The 11163-nt window shown below is 42.6% G+C and overlaps 2 protein-coding genes across 5 annotated transcripts in view; one reads left to right on the top strand and one right to left on the bottom strand.

Moving 5' to 3' along the window:
* LOC115244638 (protein unzipped) overlaps positions 1-9482 on the bottom strand; it is a 19742-nt gene extending 10260 nt beyond the window's left edge. Inside the window, exons 1-2 of one of the 3 annotated variants that reach the window (XM_029822459.1) lie at positions 9183-9482; positions 6717-6895 (exon numbers count right to left, since the gene is read on the bottom strand). Coding sequence is in view for 1 of the 3 variants with exons in the window: in XM_029822457.1 (XP_029678317.1) it covers positions 4452-4511 (60 nt within the window). In the remaining 2 variants the exon portion in view is untranslated. Of the gene's footprint in view, positions 1-4451; positions 4674-6716; positions 6896-9182 lie in introns of those variants that run through there. The other 2 variants (XM_029822458.1, XM_029822457.1) reach the window with 2 other exon arrangements.
* LOC115244637 (mitoguardin) overlaps positions 1-11163 on the top strand; it is a 29597-nt gene that overhangs the window by 11534 nt on the left and 6900 nt on the right. The window lies entirely within an intron of this gene.

The raw sequence follows: 11163 nt of genomic DNA, 5'->3' as shown, positions 1-11163 counted from the left end.
CAGAATTATGTCAAGAATACGTGTTTCTTAAAATAACGTCACTTTAACAAAAGTTGTTGCGGATCGCCGGCCGTCGGACACTGCAACCAGCTGATTGCTAACGCGATGTGTGTATGGCAGAGTGTATGTGCGTAAAAGAAAGAGAGAGAGAGAGAGAAAGAGAGAGAGATTACGGCCAGTGCATTTATCGCGACGACAAGCGTATCGAAGCTGGCAGAAGAAAACTTACAGGACGTCCGTTAAAGTAGGAAGATGTCCTTCATACGTAATGCGAAAGACCATTTGGGTTACATTTGATGCACCGGTGACCTACTGGCCTTAACTGCGGCGCAGACAACTTTTATATGTGACCCTGACAAACGTTTGCTTACTTGATTGGGACCAATGTGTGTTGGGCGGCACACTTCGCCAAATTTGTCGAGACGACCAAAAAAAATCCGGACTTTAACGACCTTAATCCTCCCGCAAAAGAATTTTTTCATCGTTTAGCCGGCGACGCATTGCTTATTACATTAATTTTTCCACTTATAAAAATGAAAAAAAAATCGAAAATTTTGATTTCTAGTAACGAATAAAAAGACGGTAAAATAGAAAAAAAAAAAAAAGAATTTTTGAATAAGAATTATTTACTAAATGTGTTTCGACTCGCGATACGTACAAACTAATGTTACTAGGTTGATAATCGTCGTGCTTTCTGGAATAATAATAGGTTTTCCGGATCAATTCTGCGCAATCAATTACGCATAAGGTGAGGTCAACTGTTGACGACAGAAGAGAGGGGGGGAAGCAGCGACCCCGATTTCCCATCGATTATCCGCGAATCCAGGAATAGAAGTAACCCGGCGACAAACAATAACCAAGTCTCAATGATGTAAATTTATTGGAGGTTTTTACAATTCCGTGTCGACTTTGGAAATAATAATATGCAGTATTACAGAGTCGCCTCTCTCGTGCATTTTAACTTATTCATTGGTGAAACGTTGCGCAGCAACGGTTAGAGATTATTTCCGACGAAATTAGATAATTGACTTTCACGATAAATTACAGCGGCACGCTAATATCAGCGATATAATTTAAGAGAAAGTGCATGCATGCATTCTCTGAAATGGACCCAAATGACCATAGTAATTTTCTCTCGGAAGCTCGCGTGCGATGCTTTCGCGCTTATTCCGGCACAGATCCCAAAATTCTACGCGAAACCATTGTCATCTTTCGTTGCGTATTAAAAATACGGACAGAAACCGGTCGAAAGTATATAATAAATAATAAAATAATAAATAAAAGGGGGTCTTTTTTGCGGGAGAGAAAATCACTCGAAATCACTTGTTTGAAAGAAAGATATACATAATTAGGCTGCGAAGGATAATTTGTCAAATGTCGATAGATCCTAAACAGGATACTCCGCAGGATGCAGGACTGCGATATTGCGTGGAGATGCGATCGCGCGCGTGTCTCCGCATCGAGGACAACGCAGCCTAACTGCGGGGCACGTTCTCGTATAGGGGACAGAGGGAGAGGCAGATAGGGCATGCCCTTGCCTCGCGGAATACGAAATGAGGGAAATATCGATTTTCGCCACATGCGCTCTATCAGCGGACAGCGTTACCATGATAACACCCCCGCTGCCGCTGCAACAGACCTGCTGCAGTCGGTCGAGAGGGTCGGGAAGACTCCTTTGCGATCCCATCGCTCTCAGCACGTGCGAGACTCGCGAAATGTGGGCGAAGAGGAAGAGAGAAAAGAAAGAAATCCTGCACTCCCCCTCGATAACGACGACAACAACAACAACAACAACAACAAAGAAATAAATTGTGACGACTTTGTGAAGCTGAGACGCCGCAAAGCAGAGGAGACACATTGTCGTCTACACACTTTTCTTTCACAAGAAGAAGTCGCTCGCAAGCGCGTGCACAAAGGAACAAAAGCTCTTCTTCTCCCTCCCTCCGCTCTAGTTGACTCGGTTTCAAGTGTGGCGTAATGAAAAGCGGCCTGAAAAAGAGGCGGGAATGCGGAAGAAAAGCTCTCTCGGATGCTGCGTGTGACATTGCATCACCGTGATTTGGAGAGGTGGGCCTCTCGAGCATCTACTTTCACCGAATAGTCCGAAAGAGGAGAAACACGAGTATCTCTCTCGGTTTTCACGCTTGGTTCCTACTTCTCGTACCAAATATTTCACTTGGATCACGCATTCGAAATATCTCTTGCTTTCGATAACAGGGAGAGATGTATAAGAAACTACTAATTTATAGGTTGAACGGCGTAAATATTATCTCGTTAGCACAATCTTTTTCATCTCAAGCTTTCTCTTTAAAATTTATTAAGATTATTTATTATATATTTTCCTCTTCTTTTTATAATATTAATGCTTCAACATGAATATTTACTTCAAGTATCTAATAATAATCTATGACAAGAAAAAAAGATTATAATAATTTACAATTATAATTAAATAAGCAAATTAATGCGTTCGTTGACCGACGATATATTTTTTTTTTTTTTTTGAAGAAGCAAATTAGTTTTTGTTCGCGCACGTTCCCGTATCAACAACAGTAACAATGACATTTCAAGCGGCCAAGAGTACGTGAAATACGAGCCGTTCAGATTCCGGTTACCTACGAGGACAAAACGTGTGGATGTTTCAGCTTCGGCTCTTATCGGTCTTACGTCATGGTGCCCCGCGGATGGTTACTTCCCTCTAACCGGGCGGATCCGTGTTGACCGTGCACTTCAAATCTCGCGAGGGAAGTCGACCGCGAAGAACCATCGTCCATAAATTCACGAAACCGTACTTTCTAACATATGCTACGACGGATGAAAAAATATCTCGCGAAACGTAAAAAGCTTAATTGACCGTGGAGAACCCTCTCTCGGAAATCAGATCTCGCTTTCTCTCTCTTTCTCGATAGAAAGAGAGAGAGAGAGAGAGAGAACTGGCCGATCGTTTCGAATTAAAACGCTCGATGAATTTTCTCACCAGTTTCCACGCTCGAAGGCCATCGCGCGCGCTCGGCCGAACGGTAAATCGATAACGTTTTGCATTGACCTCGAGAACGGCGGTATCTCTCATTTTCCTTCACCGGCCAGTATTGTAGAGCAACGGTCCCCGGAGAGGATCTCCGAGTTAATTAACTCGAGCTACGGTGAACGCGCAACAAAGCGTACGAGACGAGGTATTTCTCTCTTCCTCTCTCCCTTGGCACAAAGCCAAGAAAGATCGCAGACTCGCGGGTTAGAGAGGGTTAAAACGTTAATAATCGATATATCGATAAATACGTCAGACGCGTTGACGCGCAAAAGGTACCATTACCACCCCGGGTATCGCTGCTCCTCCGAGATCATAAGACGAGGGCGGAAGAAAACGACGTCGCGCAATTTGTCACTGTCAAGGGCACCTATGCAACCGGAGACCGTCTCTACATCGCCATTGTTAAAGTCATTTCCGTCGCTCGATTGCCCCAGGCGATATAGCGCGGCATCGGGAACTTAACCGCGATTCTCTGCGTCTGGCAGTCTCTCTTTCTCTCTCTCTCTCTCTTTGTGATCGTCGCGATATTACAACGATTGTTCCATTGTCGCAGAATATAATTTTCTCTCCATTCTCTCGTTGCTTCTCCTATCCATTCTCACCGGACGGATGAAGTCTAGTTGCGGAAGATAAGACAAACAGTGCATGCAAAACACGGTCGTCTCTGAGTTTCATCGGGACAAATAAATCGAGAACGCGAAATTCGAGACGAAAACCAATCAATTGATTTCGAGCGAATCATGTGTTCTTTGACGAGTCTCGGATAGTGTCTTTTTGATGAGAATTTAATTAATCGATCCCACGGCTCTCTTACGCGAATGTATCGCGAACAAGAAATCGATCTCGTGTTTATCCGTAATAATCTCCCGATCGTGGCCGATCGTCTGTAATCGTCGCGATATTACAACGATTGTTCCATTGTCGCAGAATATAATTTTCTCTCCATTCTCTCGTTGCTTCTCCTATCCATTCTCACCGGACGGATGAAGTCTAGTTGCGGAAGATAAGACAAACAGTGCATGCAAAACACGGTCGTCTCTGAGTTTCATCGGGACAAATAAATCGAGAACGCGAAATTCGAGACGAAAACCAATCAATTGATTTCGAGCGAATCATGTGTTCTTTGACGAGTCTCGGATAGTGTCTTTTTGATGAGAATTTAATTAATCGATCCCACGGCTCTCTTACGCGAATGTATCGCGAACAAGAAATCGATCTCGTGTTTATCCGTAATAATCTCCCGATCGTGGCCGATCGTCTGTAAAAAAAAAAAATCCATTATTACTGTTTCCCGCGACCGTTACTCGACTCAGAGTAAATACTAATGAAAGAAAATAATGAGCCGCTCCCCTTCCTCTCCCGAGCTTAAAAAAGAACAATCACGAGTTCGTATCACGCTGAGCTTATTCATCGAGTCGAGATTTACCGAGAGGTGGCTTCTCTCATGGTTGATGACGTGGCTTTCGTAGTTCAGTATGACCTCCATCAATTTACTTTACAACCAAGCCGATGTCCTGGCAAGGAAGAAAGAGAGTAGCTTTATTACATGTACGATTTTATCCTTTGCTTCCACGCGATCGCGTATAGATCTTTATAAATGATATTTATTATGTTTTACAAGTATATTCTTTTTGAACATATATAAAATAATATATAAGATACATAAGAATGTAAATATTATTATGCAGAGATATAAGATCATAGGAAATTTGTCACTGTACAAAATAATAATATTGTATATATATATATATAATTACGTAACAAATTTTTTCATAAAATTTTATGTGTAAAGGAACAACGCGAATGAATGATGTCATATAAAGAGACATATTTATAGAGTGATAACAGAATAGTCATTCTAAAATAATAAAGTTGTTTAGGAAAAGAAACGTCCTAAAAATAATAATGAATTAAGCGCGACTTGTGATTGATTTTTATCTCGAGAATCATCGAACGTGATGTTTATTTTTATCAAACGCAACTCACAGTTGTGTTTAGCGTCGCTGGAGTATACACAAGCTGTTCGCAAACTGTCTCGTTCCAAGGATACGAGGAATATTAATATCCTCCTAGTGAAGGCACCTAGATTATCCGGCGGCGTTGAATGGAAAAAAATGCGAATAGATTCCAGAGTCCTTCGTACTTGGTCGCGTCGTTGAAGGAAGAGAGGACAATCTGACACGAGAGATGAGGAGAGGGGAGAAAGACAGAGAGAGAGAGAGTGTGTGTGTGTGTGTGTGCGAGAGATGCGCGATGTGAACCAGATTATGAAAATCAGAACGAACGGTCGTCGGTGTAGGTTAAAGGCTCGTTGCGACGCGGCCGGGGCGTATAATAATGTCACTTTTATTAGCCTCATCAGGGTCGGGAGAAATCATCCTCCGACCCACGGGGGCGGGCTCCGTCGCTATTACCTAATATCCAACGTGATCGCGTATCTCATTACGCCGACAATTTGCATCCATCGACGCGTCGTTGGACGAGAAAGTTTTTTTTACGCGCTCCCCGTGAGAGACACATGACGGCACCTGCGTGTGTGTGTGTGTGTGTGTGCATGTTCAGATCTCTTCCGCGACTCTTCATTTTTCACCATAACTATACTTAGATTTCTCTGTATATCGTGATGCAAAATATTCTATATAGATATACGAGAAAACGGACAATTTCAATAATACATGAAAGAACCAAAGATAACAACTGTCAAGCAACTGTTGACAGTTATCATAAATATCAAGATTCAACGATATGAAAAGAGATGCTAAAAATAAGAATTAATGGCGCTAAAAATTCTAAGGAAATTCGAGAAAAGAATTAAAAAAGAAGTCATAAATTTTTTTCTGCGAGAGATTTTATCTTAGGTTGCGTAAGCGGCCCGACCGCGGATGCGATTGTCAAGTAATTATCATATTATGTTTGCGGGAAATTTAATATTCCTCTTGATGGGACTAGTCATTATCGATTCATATTCATTTACACACTTAAATTTAATTAAGTGCCTGTGGTATTAAATGTAATATATAACATAATGTTATTATTGACGGCTTGATTGAAGATTCACGAAGCGAAAATCAAACGACGAATCGGGTCACACGAAATTATATTTTGTACGCAAAGGCTGCATTACGCGAATTCTCTACATTCAACCTGAAAATCGGGTTACAACACCCTACAGCTACCTACGATTAATTATACTGAAAGCGCACGGTTGCGTAAATGCACCGTGTAATGCATCTGTCATCGTTCTTCGACGAGTAGCAAAATTACACACGCAATCGTAAAGTGAGTGTAAAAAAAAAAAATGGGATAAAAAATTAAAATGTAAGGTTTATTCCTAGATGATAAATAACTCTTTAAACATATCTCTACAAGTTTCTTAAATGCGAAGGAAAGTTGTTGGCGAAACGCGTACAGCATTTTAATTAAATCCACAAAGAATCAATAATGATAAAGGCAGAGTAATAATACGGGAAACAAAGTAGATGAAACAAGTAGACGTTTATTAGAAAAGTAGCCGGCGATTGCGTGACCTAACATGTAAAGTTAAAATCTCATAATTCGTATACTGTGAATGTCAATCGAAAGTCAGAAAGGAGGCAAAATTGCAGCTGGTTCCGCGAAAAGCGATTATCCAATCTACAATTACTGTCCCGCGGAAATATTTTGCACGCGAAATAAAATCCAGCGTTTTTACCTTTTCTTTTTTGCTTTCCGTTAGAAGGTGCGAGGGCAGCCCCCTATTTCCCCTTCGACACGATTTCGGGACGTCGCTACACGTAGTTGCGTGCGTCGAAGTATCACTTGGTCATCTCATCGCCTTGGAGAACGTTACTCAGCATCCGTTGTACGTGTTATAAGATACCACGCGCGTCACTATCCCGATTAAATTGGCTTTAATGCAATAATATTAGGAATTTCGTAATCGCGCCAATTGTTGTCGCGGAAACTCTTCGCGATGTATATATTAATCCGTATAATTCCTGTCGCAATATACCTTTGGTCACGCAACGGAAAGCGACCCTCTTCCCCTTCACGCAATACCGAGCGAACCAAAAAAAAAAAAAAAAAAAAATTGGGGGACGACGGCTATCTTTAGATATTATTCCCAAGGAGCCGATTGATATAAAATTGCCGGGTAAAAGCAAAAAGTACCGAAGAAAAATTGATAAGAATAATCGGAACTTTCTGATCGCACGCGTTTCAAACGAGATCCAATTTTGCTTTCGTAATCTCAGCACGAAGGGATCGAAATTGTGAAGCGTGTTATCGTACGAAAAAAAAAAAAAGGATAAAACGCTGAGAAAAAAATCGACAGTAATAAAATCAAAATATTTTCCACTCTCGCTTTAAATAAAATCTGACGTCATCTCACGTTATCGAGATCATCTCTTCCGACAGGACGCCCTGAACGTCCTCGGAGCAACTCGATGAATCATCTGACGCGGATTTTGCGTGTCGATGATAACCTGTTTCTTAATCAGCCGTGTACGCGCGTTTACTCGAGCGTGTATCATATAAGCGGCGTGTATAAACGAAAGAGACAAAGGGAAGGGGGGGAGAGAGGAAGGAAGGAAGAAAGAGCGACGAGGAAGTGCGCGTGTGCTAGGGGAATTTCCAAGTTCACCAGGCACCTCCATCGATCTGCCGGCTATCGCGCTCTCGTGGTGGCGGCCGGCTATCGGCCGTTGCTGCATTTAGTGCCGCGGCGGCATTCACTTTTCCTCAAAGGTTCACGAGGCTCACCGCCTGGAGTACACACCGCCGCCCGACCGAGCTATTGACCCCTGAACTTGACCCCCATAGAAACGCGAGCCTAAATCTCGCGACGAAATTCGCGTTCGAGTCCAATCTCGGCGAGATAAATTCTCAGGATGGGGTTTTTGACAAAAATATTTTGTATACGTGCAACGGGCGCGAAGGATGGTATATAACCTTGAATCAAAAATTCACAGCGATCTCTCTCTCTCTCTTCGCGTGTAATCATGACGATCTTCGTATTCTCGCCTAAATTCCAAATCTCGTTCTCGTACACGGATTCTTGTTTGTTGTGAAGTGTTGCGCAATAAACAAGATACGCCCAGGTGTTGCTCCCTCCCCCTCCCAACAACCGCCCGAGGCTGAATATTGTTGAACTCTCGATCTCTCTCACGATAGATGCGTTCCCTCGCGAAGGGGAACAATAAGATTCGCCTTTTTTTTTTTTTTTTTTTTTCTTGATGTAGTATTATTTAGATTCCTCTCCTTCATGAGCTTGAGTACTCTCTTGTACACGAGTCTGGGCGCATCTTTAGCCCATGTAAAATCTGAGTGACTAAATTTGGGCCACGGCACTTCGTACATGTCCACTACTTTGGGCAATAGGCGGTAGAGCTTCTTCACATCCTTAAAAAAATATTAAGGGGAAAAATAAGATTTCCCTTTTTTTTTTTTTTTTTTTTGTTCGTTCGGTCGAGGATAGTAAGGCCGAAATCGATTCTATTGATCTATTCGAGTAGTCGCGGGACGAAAGAGGATAATATGTCGGAGAACAAAGTTATTAGAGAGATACACCCGGAAATAACGTAATCTTTTTATTTACAGTTTGATACTCTCTCCTTCTCCAACAGAACTTTATCGCGTCGAATATTTCAAAGTATCTGAAATACGTCGCAGGTGCATAACGCCTCGAGTGAATTTATCAAATATCGATTTTCAGAATCCCACCACCCTGAAGACTACAAAAAACGGGAGAACCAGCGCGCATCAAGAAACTTTAAAAGATTCGCGTATATTTAGTAATAGTATTTCTCCCAGGACGAAGGAAATATCGCGGTATTTACGAGAGAAAATAATTTCAGACGGAAATGTACTAGCCGATGCGGGAAGGATTTCCTTCTCTGTTCGAGAAGGAAAGCAAGGAGGGGGAGGAAGGGTGAATCCTTCCGAGGATACTACGTAACGCCTCGCGTATCGAACTCTCTTGGATCTTTAAATGGCGCTCATCGTGACGAAAATGCGTTGTATCGAAGTACATATATCAATCAGAGATACTATTTGTCGCGGATTCGGATATGTCTTTTTTAATGAGAAAATAAAACATATTTCCAGCAATGCATGTATATATATATATATATCTCCGTAAAAAAATCTCGGAATATCATCGAGATTCTCTATCACTCACCGTGATTCCGGGTCTTCGGCGTACTCGTCGACAAGCCTTTAATCCAAATAATTCGCGCGCGAGAGCGAAATCGCAGGGGGGGTAGCACTCGAAATTTCTCGCTTTATCTTATCTCGAAAAGATCATGTTATCGTGAACGATCTTATATTACTTTCGGCCGATGAATTCTCAACGACGAAGTGTCAACGGTCGTAAACGGGCGGGAATACTTGCTGTAGGCGCGATCAACAGATGACGAACCGACGCCGTCGAACGTAGCCGAGTAACTGACTGACGACTAACGCCAGCGCGTAGCGCGTAATGCGAAGTTCTCCCAGTTCTCTTCTCTCTTCCCCCCACTCGTCCGTCTGTTCGTCCTTGTTGCGCGTTCATTGGACGCTCGCTCTGTCCTCGTCGCGCTCCCATTGACCCACCCTACCGTTCGCCTGCGCGCGCATTCGCACATCGTAATTTCAACTTTACGATCTTTTATTCGAATCTGGAAAATGAGAGATTGTGATTGTATTTTTCTCCCGTGAAAGATTAAAATATATGCGCGAGACAAACCGTGAAAAATATATATGTGATAATTATAACGATACGATATTGTTAGTAATAGTTTTATCCGTATTTATGGCTTGACGTTTAACGCGTTTGACGTTTATCATTTTGAATTACATCCGTCTAGTGTAAATGCGAAGTTAATCCATCGGGCTTAATTTCGATATACGGGATGAAAATCAGGGTTGTCACACATGCATCCGCGAATGTACATACGAGCCAATGTTCAATTCCGACACAATTGTCCCCTTGAGAATTCTCTAGAGCTATCCCCTTCGCACGCTTTATCGACGAACGCGATTTGTTGTTCGAATTTACAAAGCAATCCCAATTGTAGCTTCGGCGTTAAAAATAGCTGTTTAAATAACATGAAAATAGCAGACATGATTCCCGATACGGATGCATCATTTAAGGTAAAGATAAAAAATGACATTTAGCGCGCAAAACGCGCGAGCTTCAAAGCAACGCGCACGCGCGCGCAATCCGCGGACCGCGTGTCGTATCGACCCCTCACCATTGGATGACGCATCCTCCAATGACCGGCCGGCCCAGCGATTACGTCATTCTGGGGGGGTATTATTGACGCCGGACGTGTGCAACGGCGTCGCACTGCCGCGTTTTCTCCGGGGAGGCATCCCTCCGTGTCTTACGACATCCCTTATCCAAGGGGTTGCGTAATGATCGGCCACCGGTATGCCGATCCGATGGATCGCCGCGGTAGGTAGGCTTAATCCTTCCGAGGGACTTGACCCGGTGCCCTGGTAAAAGATCTCGTACTTTCAAAATGTTTGCAGTTATGCCACGCTTAATTCTCTGTATATACATATTGCTTCGGAAATAAATTATTCTTTTGAGTTATAATCTGATTTGGCATAAAGATAAATTTCTTCGGGATGTATAGGGGAAGGGGGGGAAGAATGTATTATTTTCACGAATGTGTAGAATTTAATTTCTCGTACATCTAGCACACATTTTATTGCTTCTCTAGATGACATAAGAAAAAGGGGCCACTTGTAAGAATAAATTTTGTCCTCTCGTTTCTAGTTTTAACTTTTCAAGAGGTCTTGCAAAGATAATTATTTTGAGAGACGGTAGTTTTAACGCGGAACACGCATTGCCGTGTTTTGATCTTCTCGTTCGCTTAATTTCAGGAATGCGATCTTCGTCTCAACCGAGCCGCGCAAACACAATCGAGGCACGTTTCGCTGTTGCATATCTCGCCCTGGTTTGAATTGAAGTCGGGGACAAAATTAGCGTTGTTGCGGACAAGGAGTCACCGGCGTCGCGTCGACCAATCGATATCTCATCCATTTCTCCGAAGATCGGAGGCCGCGTATCGACGAGCGTATATATAAGTCGGTTTGAATCCATTTGACTTACGCACGTCGTTCCTTGAACGCGAATTTTAAAGCTATAGATATACATCAATAAAAATTAAAGG

Source organism: Formica exsecta, unplaced genomic scaffold, assembly GCF_003651465.1.
Source record: "Formica exsecta isolate Colony F162 unplaced genomic scaffold, ASM365146v1 scaffold826, whole genome shotgun sequence".
In the NCBI taxonomy this organism is placed as follows: domain Eukaryota; kingdom Metazoa; phylum Arthropoda; class Insecta; order Hymenoptera; family Formicidae; genus Formica; species Formica exsecta.
This window is presented reverse-complemented; position numbering and strand designations above follow the sequence as displayed.